The sequence below is a fragment of the Dromiciops gliroides genome, chromosome 6, assembly GCF_019393635.1.
Source record: "Dromiciops gliroides isolate mDroGli1 chromosome 6, mDroGli1.pri, whole genome shotgun sequence".
Classification (NCBI taxonomy): Eukaryota; Metazoa; Chordata; class Mammalia; order Microbiotheria; family Microbiotheriidae; genus Dromiciops; species Dromiciops gliroides.
The window spans coordinates 85,586,777-85,605,379 of NC_057866.1; the positions used below are offsets into that span (position 1 = coordinate 85,586,777).

Below are 18,603 nucleotides of genomic sequence, written 5' to 3' on the forward strand. Positions count from 1 at the left end.
TGTGTTCTGGGATGAAAGACTTCCATGCTGTCTTCAGTACTGTTCTTTAACAACTTATAGCCATTGCTTGCTCATCTGTTTTCCTCCCTAACAACCGTGTTTTAAATATTTCTATTTCACAGAGTGGGCACAAGCACAAAGTCTAGTTTTCTTTTATAAAAGTCAGCAGAACCAGCCCAAACAAGCTTGTTTTCACATGCATTATATATTCTTAAAATTTCTGGTCTGTGATTTGACTTGTGTAGATGAAGAAACTCCTTCTACCAATGCAGACAAGCATCTGCTATGATTTGCCTGGGGCACACAGAGACTAAAGGACTTGCCCAGAGTCACACAGCTAGTCAGAGAAGGGACTTGAACAGAACTTCAAATCCTCCTAAAGTGTGGGCTTTCCATCCCCAACTCCAGGCTCTCTCAGGTATTGGCTTTTCAGATCCACCCAACCATTGTATTCCATCCCAGAGAGATATTTGGGTAAAAAAAAATCCCATCACTCACTATTTCTAGTGTAGCTCAAGAGATGACCCAAAGCCTCACTTCTCTCCAGCTACTCAACAATCCTCCCAAACTTGAGAAATGCTCTTATCCTGCCCAGAATGGAAAATTCTCTATTGGGGAACTAGCTTTGGTGCATCTTCCCCTTTAGGAAGTACCTCCAGTTCAGTATGATATCACCCATCAAAAGATTCCCCTTCTTTCCTACACTTAGTCTGCTGGATTCCGTTCAATTTTAAGTTATGGCCAAAAGCACCTGTTATTAATCTGTCTACGGCAGCTCTTCCAATCCAAGCCAAAAATAAGGCAAGCACGTACAACTTTAGGAAAAGACTACTTGAATATATAAAAAATCTGAAGGGGAAAGAACTCAAAACAAAAAAACCCAAAACCCCAGTAATCAGAAAGGTAGTTATTTCTTTTAAATAGTTGTCTCTCTATATATAAAATAAAATTTAACCACAACTCTCTACTTACATATTTATTTTGCAAATCAAAATATACCAAGTTATACTAATATGGTAATAAATTAGAGAGTCATATAGATTTTAGAGCCTCCTTTTAGCTGTTACTTTCAGTTTCTGGTTATCTCCACTGGTTTTTGAAGCATGAGATATTCCTGAGGGTCTCAGTGTAAAGTAGATAAAAGCTCATCCCCTGAACTTTCCAAATTTTGTTACTAGCACTCTTTTCCCCTCCTGCCTAACAACTCATTTCAGTACTGGGTGCCCCATTTTGGTTCTGACTGGATATCAATCAGCCATTTACTAAGTCAGCTGAGAACAGTTTAAAGTGGAATCTCTCTCTGAAGTACTGGCAGATGCAAGTGGTGCTGACACCCAGTGAATGTGAGAGGCCACACATACCCATAACCTCCAACAACAGAGCTAGAATCCCCTCCCTTCTCTACCTCGAGAGTGAATAAAAGTCTTGGCATGTCAGCTGAGAAATGATGCAAAGGTCATAGAATCAATCCCAAATGGGCCATTAACCTTCACATCTAAGCCCGTCCAATCATCTCTTAAATCTATACCCTAGATCTTAAGGTAGATGAAGAGTAAGTACATGGATGGGTGAGCACAAACCCACCAACACTGATGGAAATAATAATCTAGAGTATTCTACTGATGGTGGGTAGGCATCCCTTCAAATATACAAACAATATATTCTTGTCACTCCTAGAAGAAATTCTGCAACTCCCTCATACACATACATAGAAAAAATAAAACAACCACTACCACCACCACCACCAAAGTCACATAGAATTCCTGCTAGATTAAAAATGCTTACAAAGGATTAAAATGTACTTCAATTAAATTTAATTAACATTCCCAACTCACTGTATAAGGAATGACATGTCAATGTTTCTGTGTTTAACTGCTGCCAAGGTATCTGTATATTCTAATAAATAAATTCATACTTTCTCAACTCCAGTAATTTTCTGTATCATAAGTTTGGAATAGTAGGCAATTACCTTTATTTTCAGTTAAAAGCTCTACCAAAAATAAACATTTTCCTTAACGTTTAAAAAACACCACTACAAAATCCAAGTGGCTGTCGAATTCTCTGTTTTACAAATAGTGATGGATGGTGGCAGCAAGCAGAAGTCAGGAATAGGAAAATGTTCATTTCAAAAGTTTTACTTTTTCCTTTAAGATCTTAAAGGTGGGGTTCTTGCTGATCTTCTTGTTAAAGGTGACTAGCAGCTCCTCTTCAGATTTGTGGTGTTCATTCGTCACTGCATAGTACTGTGCTAAAACCTCCATGTAAAGAAAACAAATGTCAAATGGACTTAACTGTATTGAAAGGTTGATCTTCAGTGATAAAAAGATGTATTTTGACTAGGGACCAAGGATGACAAAATAACAGTAAAATACTAAAAGAAATGAACTCTCCATGGTAGGACAAACATGGGAGGCAGAATATGATGATGATGATGATGCTCATCACATAGTGTTTACCACATGCCAGGCCCTGCGCTCAGCATTTTGATCCCCCACAAGAACCCTGGGAGGCAGGCGTAATTATTATACCCATTTTACAGATGAGAAAATTGAAGCAAATGAAGTGACTTGCCCAGGGTCACAAAGGTCAGATCTGAACTCAGGTTTTGCTGACTCCAGGCCCAGCACTATCTCCACTGTGCCACCAGGGCCTGGAGTCAGAAGGCCTGGGCTTAAGTTCTAGGCAAATTATGTACTTATTTTAAAATTCATTTTCCTCGACTGTAAAATGGAGATACTAATTGTGAAGCATGTTATGAAGGTGGAATGGACTGGCCTTGATGGCTAGATGTGGCCTTGTGGCTTGAGTCCTATAAAGACAATACTGGAAGTTTCCAACATGGGAAACTTGTTAAATAGCACTGCCAGGAAGAACAGGTCTGAGGGGAAGATAATCTTGGTGGAGCAGGGGATAGAGCACTGGGCTTAGAGGTGGTTCAAATCTGCCCTCAGACCCTTTCTAGCAGAGTGACACTGGGCAAGTCACTTCACCTCTTTTTGCCTCACTTTCCTCAACTGTAAAATGAGGCTATACTAATAGCACCTACCTCACAGGGTTATTGTGAAATCAAACACAGTGCCTGGCACATAGTAGGTGCTTAATAAATGCTTCTTTCTTTCTTCTCCCCTACATCACTGGGTTGTTATAAGTGCTTTGAACATTATACAAATATAAAGTGCTATAATAAAATGCCTGAATATTTTAAAAGAAGGAAACAATCTCGCCAAATAGAGTAATTTAACATTCCATACCTTTTTCCTTAACTTTTTAATTGCTATTTCATTGTCGGGGGCTTGTTTCAGAACAGCTTTGATAGTTCCTTTCCAGTTGAATTTCCCTAAAATGTGATGAATTATACAGAGTATATTATACATGTGCATACATGTATGTATACATATAAATATAATAAATATTTGTTACAAGTTTGGTTTTTTTTTTGTAATAAACATAGAAACACCACCAACTGAGTGAATAAGAGGGTTAGCACAAGGTAACTACTTTTGGAAATGGATGAAATCTTTCCACTGAATGTGCTCACTCGTACCATATTACATTCCAGCTAAGTGGAACTAAGAACTGCTCCCCAGTCTTGTACTTCATTCACTCTGCTCAGTGCAATTCAGTGCGTTCATGCAGGTCTCTCTCCCAATGCCTGGCACATACTCCCTCTACCTCTCCACCTTCTGAAAATGTCATCTCTACCTTCAAAAACACAACAGCTGTTTGTGACTTCAAGAAGCTTACATCTTAATATGAGAGGAAAGATATAGACATGAGTACTGGGGAAGGTTTCCCAGATAAAGTGGTTTTTGTGCTGAGCCTTAGAAGAAACCAATTACATCCCAAGGTAAAAGGGGGAGGGAGGAAAACATCCAGGGCACAGGGAAATAAGGGGCAAAGGCATGAGATAAGAGAGAGAGTATCACGTGTGTGGAACGTCAAGTAGGCTGCTGTAGCTGACAGGAAGGGGCCCAACCATAAAGATCCTTCAATGCCAAAACGTTACACTTGATTCAGGAGATAACAGGGAGCCAGTGGAGTTTACTGAGCCTGGGGATGGCATAGACCCCTCCTTTAGACCCCCTTTGACATCCAGGTAAAGGATGGAATGGAAGGAGTGATTTCAGGCAGACAAAGCAACCTGAAGACTATTGCAGCAATGGTGATGAGAGCTTGAACCATGATCCGAGCTATGTGAATAAAGGAAAAGGAATTATGAGGAATGCTGGGATGGTACAACCAGGTCAACTGAATATGTGAGGTGAGACTGATGAATAGATGATGACACTGAGGGTGTGAACCTGAAAGACTGGTGACCCCAAACAAAAATAACAGGGAAGTTTGGGAAAGGGGAAGAGTTTTGAAGGAAAGAGAATGAGTTCCCTTTTAGACATGTTGAGTTTGAGATGCCTATCTACAGGAAATCCAGTTTAAAAGGTCCAAAAGGCAGTTGGAGATGTGGGATTGGAACTCAGAAGAGAGGCTAAGGCTAGATAGATAAATCTACAAGTTAGAGATAACTGAACCCACAGGAGTGAACAGAAATAGCATAGAGAGAAAAAAGAAAAGGACTGAGGGCAGAACTTTGGAAACATCTATAGTTAAAGGATGAAAATCCCAATTGAGGAGCAATAAAACAGATAGAAACTGTCCAATTTATTCCTAAGGAGTACAGTATTGAAAACAGGGCAACTAGGTGGTGCAGTAGATGGAGCACCAGGCGTGGAATCAGAAGACTCATCTTTATGGGTGCAGACCTGGTGTCAGACACTTACTAGCTGTGAGACCCTGGGCAAGTCACTTTACCCAGTTTGACTTAGTTTCTTCATCTGTAAAATGAATTGTAGAAGGAAATGGCAAACCACTCTAGTACCTTTGCCAAGAAAACCTCAAAATGGGGACATGGAGAGCCACACATAACTGAAACTACTGAACAACAAGGTATCGAAAACATTTGCCCCAAAACCTAATTGGGTTTGATAGATTAAATAACCATATTACCATTACTGCTAAGTTTTGCATGTTTATATATTTATCATTATATTAATTCCATAAGATAAATTATATTGTGGTATCAGGTAAAAAAATTATAAAGCAATCCAGGCAATATCCAGATAACATTATTAGAACTATAGGCCCAAATGCCAGTTTCCCTACTTTATGGACACACACTGTACAAATGTTTTGGCTTACAAATTCATACAATCCTCACAATAAACAAATGGAATATTTATATTTGCCTACGTGCACAGGCTCTGGATCAGAAGAAATCACATAATGTACTTCAATTCCTTCATAAATCCTTCCCTGAGCTCTCCTGAGCTGGATGGGAGTTTTCCCTCATTTAATCTCAGATCACCTTGTACTTCTTTTTAGGCCTTTCTATTCTGATTTGTCTTTTATTTATATGAGTACATGGCTAATTGGTATTTGGGTACCCCCCCTCAATACATTTTTAACCACATGAATGTGAAGAATCTATTTTCTTTTCCCCAGATTTTCACCAGTGCTGAGTATTGAAAAGATCAATATCAAGTCTGTTATCATTTTCTTATTGATGCTACTTATAAGGAATTGATTTTGTCCTGTAATTGCTTAAGTCATGGTTATTTATCTCTGAACTTTGTTCAGAATTCACTTGGCTATTAATGGGTTACGTTTAGAACTCTAACTCTCAAAAAAAATTAAAAAAAAAAACAACAAACAAAAAACTAAAACCAAAACAAACAAAAAAAGAACTCTAACTCTCCTGCTAATCACAGATCTATTCTTGCCTAAGGAATTTAGCTAACCTTGGGGAACACGTGTGAACACCAGATAATCAGGTCTAGTATCTTTACACCACCAAACTATCCTTCAAGGATGTCTGGTTTGCTGTCCCAAAAGGTCTGTCTGTTATCTCTAAACCTTGCAGCTGCACTCAAATAATAAGCACTTCTTAGTTTCATAAGAGAAAAGGGGCTGGGGCTGGGAAGACTCTTAGTTAATTAACCCCCATTACCAATCTCCCAACCAATCATGTTGTCCCCAGTCTCATGATGTCACCAACCTTGCTCTGTACTTCCCAAAACCTATAAAAGGGGAATGGTTCTTTTGCTCAGGGTCTTTGGCATAGGTGGAAGCAAGTCACTCACCCCTTTACTGACAGGCAGCATACCTCTGCTAATAAACGTTATCTTGTGCAAAGAACTGTCTCAGTTTACCCTTGTTAGATTTCATACAATAGCACATTACTCTGAAAATGAAAGTACTAAGGAAAATTTAAATAAAATTGGTTGAAACATACCTTTTATAGGTGTTTCACACTCTTCAGTCTCCACATTAGTGTCTTCTGTGTGTTTTATTTTTTTCTTCTTAGAATCAGCTGCTTCTAGGCATTTAGAAAATTAAAGTACAACACCATTACTACCACTGTCCATAATTTGGAAGGGAAAATACCCCTGTTGGAGTTTTGTACTTAGACTTCAAAATACTTGTGTCAAGAAAAGAAAGAGCAGACTGTTTTTTTCATCATTAGAAAACAAGGTACACAAATGATCCACCTACCTTCTGAATGTTTACGTTTCCTTTTTTCTGCAGGTACTTTCGTCTCTTCCTCTGCCGTCATTTCAACGTGATTCCCATTTCCATTCACTTCTGATTCTGTTGCACATTCCTTCTTGTTTTTTTTCTTCTTATTTTTCTTTTTTTCTGTGTTGCTAATCTCTGGATTTTCTTCCTTTTGGGTATCAAGTTCTTCTTCCTGGTCCCTCTTGCGCTTTTTGGATTTCTGATCACTTGAATTTTCTTGATGGTTTTCCAACTTCAGCTCTTTCTTTTCTTTTTTCCTGTTCTTCTGTCGCTCTTCCTTGCGTTCTCTTTTGTTCTTCTTCACCTCTGGTTGTCCGACTGTTTTCTCACTGACTTCAGTGGGGGGTGTCTTAACTTTGTTTTCCGAATGTTGATTTTCCACTTGGTTGAGGGGCTGTTTCTCTTGTTCATTTATATTTGGTCCCTTGTTATTGGGGGAAAACACAAAATTCAGTCATTTTCTTCCCCCATGTGTATATTAATTTAAGATATCTTTCCACATTATCACCAACATGTGATGAGTTAATAATTTAAGGGAAGAGAGTTTACATTTATATACTATTCTGGTGAAGTGGTAGCCTATATATATATATATAGTTGAAAGACCTGGACCTGGTTCTATTACTCACTAATTTTATGATCTTGGGTAAGTCACTTTACTTCTCTAAATCTGCTTCCCTACCTAAAAAATGAGGATAATCCCAGAAATACCTACCTCACAAAGCCCTAGCAAGAATCAAATGTGATTACATATTACCATAAGCACGTTACTTATAAGTAAGCTGTTACTATGATAGAAAGCACAACAAAGCAGCAATGAATACAAAAACAAGAGGCAGTGACTATCAATCACACAATCTCCAGATAATGCAGCAGACATCACTTCTCCACTGAAAGAGTGAATTTCTTGCCACCTAAACCAGGCCACTCCTTTCATATCTCTCCTATTCTTTTACTTTAGCCTAAATGCTTCCCCTTGACACCTGCTAAAGAGCCTAATGAATCTTTCTTCCTCAACTACCCCTTTAAGGCCACCAAAACCAAGAAAAATCAGTAAGACTGAAAACTAGATATGCAGTGACTCACTCTAGGAATTAAGCCAGAAAACAATGTCAAGTAAGACATATATTCCAAGCTTCCCAAATTAATTTTTTCCTGAATCAATTTTTTTTTTTTGGTAGTTCTGAAGACTCTACCATAAGCAAAATGACTTGTAAATGTCAAATGAAAAATGTGTTTTGGGCGCAGCTAGACAGCACAGTGGATAAAGTACCGGTCCTGAATTCAGGAGGACCTGAGTTCAAATCTGGCCTCAGACACTTGACACTTACTAGCTGTGTGACCCTGGGCAAGTCACTTAACCCTCACTGCCTTGCCAAAAAAAAAAAATGTATTTTGTTTGGGAAGTATACATGCATCAATACATATAAGTTTGTCTCAAACAGCATATAATAAGGAGGGTACTCAATACCATTTTGACCAAGGAAATAAAAACATATAGATTATCAATAACATGGGTATTTACTGAGAAGAAGTTAACAAATAAATTATAAGAGTGGTATTTCCACTAATATTGTAGCAAATAATTTGAAAAAATAAACAAACAAATAAACACCTTGATTCAAACGATAAGTCAATTAATGTAAGGGTACATCATATTTGCAAAATGGAGCTGATAAGATCTGCATTTTCTGTATCAGAAGGTAGGTGTGAGGAAAGTAAACCAAACAATACTAAATAAAATATTGGGTATCATCAAGACCTATTAGTAGCCTCTCAGAGAGTTCAGTGTATTTAAGCACACAAATTTAATTATCTTAAATTTCCCGTTTGTGGGTTGTCCCACTGAAGCAACACCATGTACAACATGGATGATATTACAAACTCTTGCCCAAGCCAACAGGAAAATACTCTCTATAGCAGTCAGGTTTTGGTTTTATCCACAAATTATAAGGCACAAAGAATCTCTATGGAAAAATGTCACACTCCAAGCAGAAACTATCATTTTCTTTCTTTCTTTCTTTTTTTTTTGGTGAGGCAATTGGGGTTAGGTGACTGGCCCAGGGTCACACAGCTAGTAAGTGTTTAAGTGTCTGAGACCAGATTTGAACTCAGGTACTCCTGAATTCAGGGCCTGTGCTTTATCCACTGCGCCATCTAGCTGCCCCTGAAACTATCATTTTCTAACCACTACTCATCTTAACTTTAGCCTACGTTCAGCTATGACTTACATTTCTGGTCGCTTCAGAAAAGATATCCCACACCTGTTCCTGAAGAGAGTCGTTATAAATTCTTAAACTGTTCTTCATCCAGTTCTGTCAAGAAAAGAAGTTCAAAGTTGTATGCGTGACCATCTCTTGATTCAAAATAACAACAGGCCATTCCTAATTTATTCTCTGTCCTTGAAAGGCAAGTCCAGTGGTCAGAGCCACTCCTGTTCTTTCCCTGTTGCTGCTTACAGTTTTTTGGTCTTCCTATCCCAGACTGCTGATGGCTGTGAAATTCCTGTCCTCGACCCCTAATGACCAGGGCAGGGGTGGATGGTGGCAGCAATGGAAGAGCTGAAGAGAGTCCCTGTGCCACTTCTCCTCCTGTCCTTTCTGCTGGGTTCCTGCTCTTCACCCCAGAACCTGGCCTACTGTGATGATTTCATAACTCTCAATTCAGATGAATTTTACTTAGCCTTTGCTGGCATTTAAAGTCCCCATCAATACCTATTTGAAAACAAGCTAAGTAAGGCAGGTGGCAAGGCAAAGGGAGGATGACTTAGGAGAAAGAGCAGCCTCTCCTAAGAAGGGAAAAGGCAAGTCTCGCAAAGCTGTGCCAGAGAAGATTCCCTTCTGAGTTTTTAATCAATGGAAATGCCTCTATTCCCACACCTCTTTTTTTACAGAACAACTTCAGGGGCTCCCTTTACCTTCTCGAGTTAAAATTCTGAATATATTTTCTCCACAGAAACATTGTATTATGGAACAAATTCCATGTCTAACATTGTGGTTTAAATAAGTTTTTATAGGCTAGCCTGGGAACCTAACCAAGACACACAACATTGTTTCAACAAGTATGCTTTCAAACTTAAACAAAAAACCAAACAATATGCCCATGAACTTTCAGAGACAACAGGATGATCTTTTCAAACCTCTTTTTGTAAGGAAGTGACTTCAACTACTTACCTGAAACTTGGCCTTTTTTCTTGGAATATTGTCAAAACCACTAACTTTTTCTAAAATCTCCCGCAATTTGGGGCTAATACTGGGTTTCTTCATTACTTCATGAATCTTCTGCAAAAGGAGAAATGACAGATAGCCATTAAGGATGAATAGTGGTATAAAATCAGTGAATCCAAACATAAACCCAACCAAAAATTCATTATGACACAACAGTTCAACAACCAAATTGATACTACTCACCTACAACTTTATCAAGATCAGAAAGGTCTATCTATGAACCTGTCACTTCCCTCTCATGAAAAAATAAAATACCTGGACAAAGAGTACGACCACATAGCATCCTTTCTTGACTTGGAGTTCATAAACTTTTTTAAAAAGTTTTTTATAACTTTATTTCAATATAATTGGTTTCCTTTATTATCTTAGGTATTTTAGCATATTCATTTAAAAACACTATTCTGAGAAGGGATCCATAGGCTTCACTGGACTGCCAAAAGGGTCCAAAGCGTACAAAAATGTTAGAAACCTTTGCTTTAAGTGGTAAGAGACAACCTCAAGTAGAATCTCAATGAACTAGATTCGAACTCAAAATTGGCTTCATTGAGGTCATAATCAGTAAGACCTATTGCTATGGAAGATAAAAGGACGGTATTTTTATTTATTAGTTCATAGGGATCATGGTCATATTTATAGAGTTGGAAAGGCCCTCAGAAGCCATTTGGTCCAACTCTTTTCATTTCTCACTTCAGGAAATTGGTGTTAACTCTCCCAGAATTTGAACCCAGGTCCTGCTGATTCCATCTCCAGGGCTGGTTTCACTTTGGGGGAATGTTATTAAAGTGTTTAAAATCAATCCTTCTGCACTCTCATTTTCACTTTCTATCTCTTATTTTATGTGTCCATTTTACCCTCTCCTAGGTGATCTACTAGTTACTATATAGCTGTTTTATGAAGTTTATGGTGAATCGAAGAATCACACTTTGTATCACATGTATTGGAGTTTACCTTCTCCCCCTACTAAGCTATGAAGTTCTATAAGGGTACTAATGGTATCCCATTTTTTTATAGTCCCCACCACTGGAAGGAAAGGTACTTTGGCCATAGCATATACTCAATGGATGCCTTATGAAAGAATAACACAATTAATTTTAAAATTGAGTTACATAATGGATCAAAATTGGTTTCCACCCAACTACATTAGATGATCTCTAGTGTCTATCAAATTTTCTGAAGTAGATTTTTTGGGGCTATCCTGCAAATCTAATAATCAATAATATTGTTTCTATGGAGAAAGTATGTTTCAAATAGATGACTTACAAATAAACTTTTAGAACATATCCCATGAATAACTGGCATTTCCTGCACAAACATTTTAGGAAATCTGTCAGGTGATAAAAATCTGTCAATATACATCTCTCTCTCTCTCTTTTTTTTTGGCTTTTTTGCACAGGGCAATGAGGGTTAAGTGACTTGCCCTGAGTCACACAGCTAGTTAAGTGTCAAGTGTCTGAGGCCAGATTTGAACTCAGGCCTTCCTGAATCCAGGGCCAGTGCTTTATCTACTGCAACCACCTAGCTGCCCCCAACATAACATCTCTTTCAAAAGAGCCAATAGTTAGTTATTCCCAGGAACGGTGTCCAGAGTATCCAATTCTATTACCTATTACAGTACTGATCATCTTTAAGGAAAAACTGTTTGGAGCAATAAGCTATTGAGTAAGCAAAGTATGATGTGATTACTAATTCTATCCCTCCTTACTCTTTCCCTCTCATCAAAACCTATCCCTGTCAAGAAGTATTCTTTGCTTTAAAATCAGATACATTTGTAGTCCTAGCAAAACAACAATGACAATAACAAAAAAGCTAATCTCAGTGTATACTATGTACCCAATGTACACAGGACCTTTTTGAAGAAAATTATACAATACAAATGGGATGTATTTTACCTGAATCCATTCTTGCTGTTTAACATCTCCTTTGTTGGTTTTGGCTTCATAACCTTTGCCACCATATTTCTGATCTTCGCTGATACACTTCACATGTTTTTTGTATTCATCACCCCTTAAATATAAAAAGTAACACATTTCAACATATTTGAATTGAAAATGTTAATTCTTATCCTAATACATTAAATACACAAAATACTCCCTATCATATCAATCATTAATTCCAAAATTCCAACATTACACTTCCCAGTAATAATAAGAGACTAGCATTGATACAGCACTTACTATGTGCCAGGCACTGTGCTAAGAGCTTTACAATTATTCTCTCATTTGATCCTCAAAACAACCCTAGAAGGTAGTGCTATTATTATCTCCATTTTACAGATAAGGAAGTTGAAGCAAACAGGGTTAAGTGACTTGGCCAGGGTGATTCTGCTAGTATCCGAGACGAAAACCGAATTCAGTGCCACCTAAGGCTAGCAGGTCAAGGGCTATAACCATGTGATGCTCCCTTGATGTTGCTGTCCAACAGCATGAACTTCATCATTTTCTCTCCTCCAAGGTCCAAAATATAAAATGAAGTTACCCAACTCTGCCTATTCCTTGAATTTTTATGACCAAGCCTACACTATGACAGCAGAATGCCTTATGGGTATACTGGATAGCCATATACAGATGAGCTAGTATGTAAAAGCACTCTAAGCACTAATGTACTAGATGTTTAAGGTTTGTTTTGGCCTTTTCTGGACCTGTAATGTCTTTGCTGACAGATATCCTGTTAATTTCTTCCACTGATGCAGAGCAGTAGCTCAATCTTAAATGGTGGCCCAGGGTGCCGGTGGTCACAAAGTACCTGTCAGAGGCAGGTGTTCCTGACTCTAGCCCCCTTTCCAATATGCCTTTGACAATACAGATGCAAAGCACAAAATCAGTGCAAAGTGACAGCAGCAGCTTCAGTGTGGATGTGTACACACAGGAAGACCACCAAGACAGTTTCTTGGGAAGTACACATAGGCTCCTCCGACTAAGTTACTGCCTCGATGTCCTCACTGTCTCTGGGCCTTTCCTATTAGGACTCTCCCAAATCCTGACTACAACAGCAAGCCTAATTTTCAGGCTCAATGGGAGAATCGATACAACAGCAAGGTCATTTAGAACAGCTTTGAAATTAGCTACAGTAAAAAGCTTACCAGAAGTCTTTGCCACAGTCAATGCAAGAAAGGCACTGACAGTTTTTGCAAATGTTCACATGTTTTTCCACTTGCCCTTTCTTCACTGATTCACCACATGCATTGCATGTAAAAAATACCATTTTAGTAAATGTTTTTTGCTCTACCCAAAACAGATGAAAATTCTTGACCTAAAAGAAAACATGAGATTAATTTTAGATGCCTCAAGAATTTACAGAATACACACATATATACATATATATTTAAAATATATCAAGAAAGATACATATTAAGAAGCAGTAACTATAAATTTAATAGTTTATTCATAATTAAATTAGTCATATGGCTAACTTTCTAAACACATTTTACAGAGACAAATTATACAATACAAACAAAAACTAAAGCAACCTAAATAAAATTACTATGGAGCCCAGTCAAGCCTGGCCTCTTTTTTTGATAAGCTTTTACCCCCTAAAATGGCTAAACCGTAAGCAAAAATAACAAGGTAACAATTTACACCACCTACCATGCATCATTCATACCTAGCTGAATGGTATTTATGTATATGAAATTCATAGAAAAATAATTCTAAATTTGAATTGCAAATGATTATAGCTCACCAAGTGAAATGATAATGCAAATAATAAGGTATCTATAGATTTGTAGGTGCACAGCATGCAGAAGGCTGAGTATTGCTGGTATAAAAGAGAACTACTTCTCCCCCCCCAAAATCACAAGGAAAATAATATAAATGTATTGGTGATGACAGCTGTTTGTCAAAATAGGCCATTTATTACAGCATTCTGCTTCAATACTGCAACTTGCTTACTTGGCCTCTTTTAACAGCAAATAACCCAGGAACCTTTTAATGTTTCTGTCCTTGAATTCCAAGTGAGCCAGAAAAGATCACAGAAAAATAATCCTTAAGACCAGCAACCCATACTGAAAACCAGAGGAATAAACAACTAATCTGGTGAGACCGTCTTCAATCAATCACTTCCTCGAAGGTCCCTGGAAGTGAGCCAAAATTTGGCCGTCACTCTATCTTCGTAGATATAATATAATCAATATACCTCTTCTACTTGCAGGTATTTCTTCCAGGTCTCTAAGTGATAAGTAATGCCTGGCCCTAAGATTAAGAGGGCACACCTAGAGATGGACATTTCTCATGAAGAGAATGTTCTGTCTATAGTGCTTGATGGCATATTACATAAAATACAGGGCTGGGCCACAGTCTCACTGTTAAGGTAAGCTGCTAAGAACATAAACCTGCTCTGTGGTGGGAGCCTAATAAAAAGTTTGGAGGAGGGGAGAGAACACCTCCGAATCTGCAATTACAGGAAGGTTCTTCCTATCACCACTATATACCTCTGTAGGTACTTCCTAAATGTTACTTAGTGATGACAAAGCAGTAATTTTACTTTAACAGGAGAGACACCTATTAATTGAAAGCAGTAACTGAAGGTGCCACATCAGATTCTTGATCTGTTTTAATAGGTCTATTTTAGATCTAATTTCAAATGATGACAAACATAATGCTAAGTATAACAAAAAGTCAACTCCCAATAAAAGGATTAAGTTCATATGAGTATGAACTGTAAAGAATTAATTGTTATTTGAGGATTTTATGCCTTGGTGAGCACTGGCCTGGGGCTCCACCCAATGGTTGTAGCCGTTGCCACGGCGCTGGCACTCATGTCATCACCACTCTCCGATGCCTACGTGGGCCTGGCAAAATTAGAATGACTAGAAGCCTAGTGAGGGCAGTCATGTGACTGTCAGAGCAGCCATCCCATTGGCTGGGGCTGTGTGGGGTTTTTCTGGGATTGGGGGAGGAGAACTGGGCATTCTAGCTGGACGCTGGAACAACAGGAGGTCTGCTGTATATTCTCAGCTGATTCCTGGGTGGTGGTATCTTTTGAGGTTGTATAATTTCCCTTTCCCCATTTTATTTCCTTTCCCTTGATCCTACTGATCCTGTTTTTTTTTTTTTTTTAAGTTCGTTCTTGTTAAAATAAATCCTGTTCTGTTTTGAGGGAGGCTGCCGGTCTCCTTCCTTGCCCCAATATTGCAGCGAGCCACTTAGTTAACACTCCCCAATTAAAAATCGGTCCCCACAGAACCCAGAAAGATGTCATAATCTATGGCCAAAAGTTATAGAAATAATGAACACATTAGGTACAGTAGTCTGCTTGCTGATCATTTATTTAATATTCCAATAATGATTAAAATTTCTATTCTACAATTAAAAAGAATGCCAGGAACATAAATAAGTAAAGGAGTTTCCAATGCTTTTGTGGTGAGGAATGACTGATTCTTACCTGAGGCCTTGTGATCCTGTGGGGGAGGGGCTGCTGGAGAGGAAGGTCCTACCAGCGGACAGGAGGGCAAAGTGATGCTGTCCACAATCAACTGGCCAGGGACCTCTACTAAAGAAGACAAACGAGTGACTCAGAAACATAAAATAGAGTTCAGGAACACAAAATAAAGTTTTATCCTGGTAATGACCTAGTCCAACACTACTGAACTAAGCTACTCACCAAACTCAGGATGACTGAGGGGCTGAGAGAGAGAGAAGCAATCTCCGCCCTGCCTCCCTCCTTCCCCTGACCCTACCACTCATGTGGCAGTGGGAAGTAACAGGAAAGAGAAAGGGAGAACTAGAAAAGAGGATTAGAAGCAGACACGGCAGTCTCCTAGACCCTGTCCTCCTGCCAACCTTCCAACCCAAGGTTTTCAGCACCACTGACGGGAAAGGAAGGAAAATGGATCCACCACATCTACCCCACTCTGGCCCTCAATACATCCTCCAGTCACTACCTCCGTTTCTGCTCCTCACTCCAGAATTCCCTCCCTAGTTGTTTTTCTTTCTTTCTTTTTTTGCAGGACAATGAGGGTTAAGTGATTTGCCCAGGGTCACACAGCTAGTAAGTGTCAAGTATCTGAGGTCGGATTTGAACTCAGGTCCTCCTGAATCCAGGGCCGGTGCTTTACCACTGCACCATGTAGCTGCCCCAGCCGCCCTAGTTGTTTACATACTTTCCTCCAGTAGAACATCAGCCCCAGCTCATGCAAATGATTTCAGAGCTGGGAGAGTGCTCTCTTCTAAACAACCGGATGGAAGGCAAGGGGAGAGTGACTCTCCAATTCCGCAACTAGAGTTGAAGTCTTCAAAGGAAAGGCATTCCTGATATCCCAAGTTAGAACCTGAATTATTTTTCTATAGAATCACTGTTATATTTGAGGTTTGGGCTCAACAATACTATACTTCAGTTCTATTATGAATTATATAGGTTTCAGTGCAGTGCTCTGGGAACCTCAACACCATGTGTGACATCCTTTTTATAAAAAAAAAAAAACTGTCTGAGGTTTTTTGCACAATGATCCATTCCTAAATTAGGGGTTGCTGTTTTAGAAAACAATTTCAGTCATGTTCTGGAGCTTTGGGTAAATTACAGGATCTCTTTCTGCTCTTTTTTGGTACTTTACATTTAGTGGAGATAACAATTTCTACCACCAGCTTGTTATTCATATGGATTAATAGGATAATGCTTGTAATCAGCTTAGTTCTCCTTTAGAAGTCCCAGTGCACATATTAGTATGAGCCATAAAAATAACCTTGATTATCTTTCACACTGTAAAACTGTAAGCCTACAGGAAAGAAAACACACCCTATTCTTTCACTTTATGACTGGGCAAACCAAGTATTAACTCTAAAGAAATCCTGCTTGAACCTACTCAGTGGTACAAATCAACAAGTTCTGATTAAGCATCTACTATTTTCCAGACCCTACGCAAGGCAAAGTTGATGGCGTGAACCCTTGTTAAGTGGGACACACTTTATGTGAAACATTCCCTTCCCATTTTAAGCCATGACTTCATAGTAGTAGCACAGGGACTGGATTTGTGGAAGTCCTGGGTGTGAAAACTCCCTTTGCCAATGCAGGTAAGCACTTCGAAGCTTTATTAAGGGAGCAGGGTCAGAGACAGGACGTTGGTTTCAAGATGGCCCTCTTACTGTATCACACTGCCTCTTGACTACTCAATAATATACTTAGGAAGTGAAGCAAAGACTTATCCCACAGACTAGTGAGACCCAGTGGGAAAATCACAGGTTGATAATTCTGCCCCTAGCAAGCTGTGTGACCTAAAGGAAGCCACTTTCTCCCCCTCTTCCCCTAAAGTCCTGTGGTGATGTCTCATCTTGTCACAGAGACAGTCCTAAGGTCTCAAAATTCAGCCTAATTCAACATTTATTAAGTGCCTATTATATGAAAGGCACACAGATAAAGTAGGAGAGGCAGCTGTAATGTAATGTCCAGTTTGGTATTCAGGAAATGTGGGTTTTAAGTCCTGCCACAGATACACAATAGTTCTGTAATTTAGAAGAAGCCTCTTAGTGTCTCAGAAAACTCTCAAAGTCCTTCTTTCTTGGCAGCAATTGCTCATCACTCATCTTTTAGCTGACTACTGCTCTAATTCTCTTTCTTTTCCTTTCTCCCTATCAAAACATTCAGGGATTAAATGAATTTACACATTCATCGTAACAGAACTGAAAGGGTCCCAAGCAAGTCCAACACTCTTTTTACAGTCATTTTTATCCTCCAAAAGCCAATTCATTTTTTTCCAGGCTGCTTAGCATTTCTCCTTTGCTCTTATCCCATTCTAGCTTACATCATGTTTGTGTATCGATCCTGTTCCCAGAAATCATTTCTCCTCTTTAGGTCCTCTTCGACTCCACACCCCAATCTCAAAAACTTAACGATCTGCTGACTAGAGCTGTGGATAACAAGGTCTCCCCAAAAGGAACAGGGGCGCCTTGCAAGGACGGCTGGGTGTCAGTGCATAAAGCACCTGGCCTGGGCCTCAAACGCGTCCCAACTGTGCGGCCCTGGGCAAGTCAGCTGGCCCATTTGCCTCAGTTTCCTCCCCTGTAATGGGGATAATAGCATCGCAGGACGGCTGTGAGGAGGAAGTGAGGGAATGACTTGTGAGGCTCTAAGCCCGGAGTCATCGCACAGACCGGGCGGCGGTGCAGTGGTTCGGTCGGGCGCCGGGGCTGCCCGTAACTCGCTCCGCTTTGCTACCTGTGTCACCTCCCTCGCCCACCCGGACTAGCCTCTTAACCGGAGATCCCAGAGGCTCGGGCCACATGCAGGAAGAGCCTCCGGAGGTCCGGCCGGTCCTCAGTTAAAGATGACCAAATAGGGACCGGCGGCCAGGGACTCGAACCCAGGTCCTCGGACTGCCGGTCCCTCGCTTTGGCCACGCACCCCACAGGGACTTCCCGGGCACCGGCCCCGCCCGGCCCCAGCTGCACCACGAGGGCGGCGGTCGGCTCAGCCGCCCCTCGGCAGCCCGGGCGCAGGCCGCACGGGATCGCCGCGGTCCACGCTGGGGCTCCGACCCCGCCGGGACGGCCGCCGCCAGCCAGCCCCTTCCCCCGGTGGCGGCCCGTCCTCTGCAGCCTCAGCCCGCCCCACCGGACCATCACTCACCCCAGCCCCGCGCCGGAGAACCGTTTCAACCGCCCGCGCCCGGCACGTGGGCTCCCCCGGGGCGGCGCGTCCCGCGAGTCCGCCTCCCGCCTACAGTCCACGCCGACTGTCTGAGAGTCCGCAACTTGAAGAAGGCGGCGGGGACCGCGCATCGGAGGACACGCGCATGCGTACGCCGCAACCTTTGCTTTTCCCTTTTTTCTCGGCCCCGCCTCCGGCCCCCCCCCAACATCTTCACGCGGAAGTGACG

General features: G+C 40.4%; 1 protein-coding gene across 3 annotated transcripts; it reads right to left on the bottom strand.

The window, feature by feature from the left end:
- Positions 1-1,003: 1,003 nt before the first annotated feature.
- On the bottom strand, positions 1,004-18,510 carry LYAR (Ly1 antibody reactive). 3 transcript variants are annotated; one of them, XM_043969474.1, is made up of 10 exons: positions 18,354-18,509; positions 15,177-15,284; positions 12,877-13,046; positions 11,687-11,801; positions 9,744-9,851; positions 8,802-8,885; positions 6,547-6,994; positions 6,287-6,367; positions 3,252-3,337; positions 1,004-2,255 (listed from the first exon to the last, which is right to left on the bottom strand). In XM_043969474.1, the coding sequence occupies exons 3-10, from the start codon at positions 12,996-12,998 to the stop codon at positions 2,121-2,123; spliced, it is 1,179 nt and encodes a 392-aa protein (XP_043825409.1). In that variant the 5' UTR covers positions 12,999-13,046; positions 15,177-15,284; positions 18,354-18,509; the 3' UTR covers positions 1,004-2,120. The 3 variants fall into 3 exon arrangements, with proteins under 3 accessions (XP_043825409.1, XP_043825408.1, XP_043825407.1); XM_043969473.1 differs by having other exon boundaries at positions 1,005-2,255; positions 6,287-6,370; positions 15,177-15,281; positions 18,354-18,510; XM_043969472.1 differs by having other exon boundaries at positions 1,005-2,255; positions 6,287-6,370.
- Between the last annotated feature and the right edge of the window lie 93 nt (positions 18,511-18,603).

Bases quoted from the DNA above. Each gene is read 5' to 3' on its own strand.
- LYAR (XM_043969473.1), bottom strand. From the start codon at position 12,998: ATGGTATTTTTTACATGCAATGCATGTGGTGAATCAGTGAAGAAAGGG. The intron at 6,995-8,801 runs GTAAGTCATAGC...CCCAATAACAAG, and splicing joins TTTCTGAAGCGACCAGAAAT to GGACCAAATATAAATGAACA. The intron at 3,338-6,286 runs GTATGTTTCAAC...ATCACATTTTAG, and splicing joins GTGTGAAACACCTATAAAAG to GGAAATTCAACTGGAAAGGA.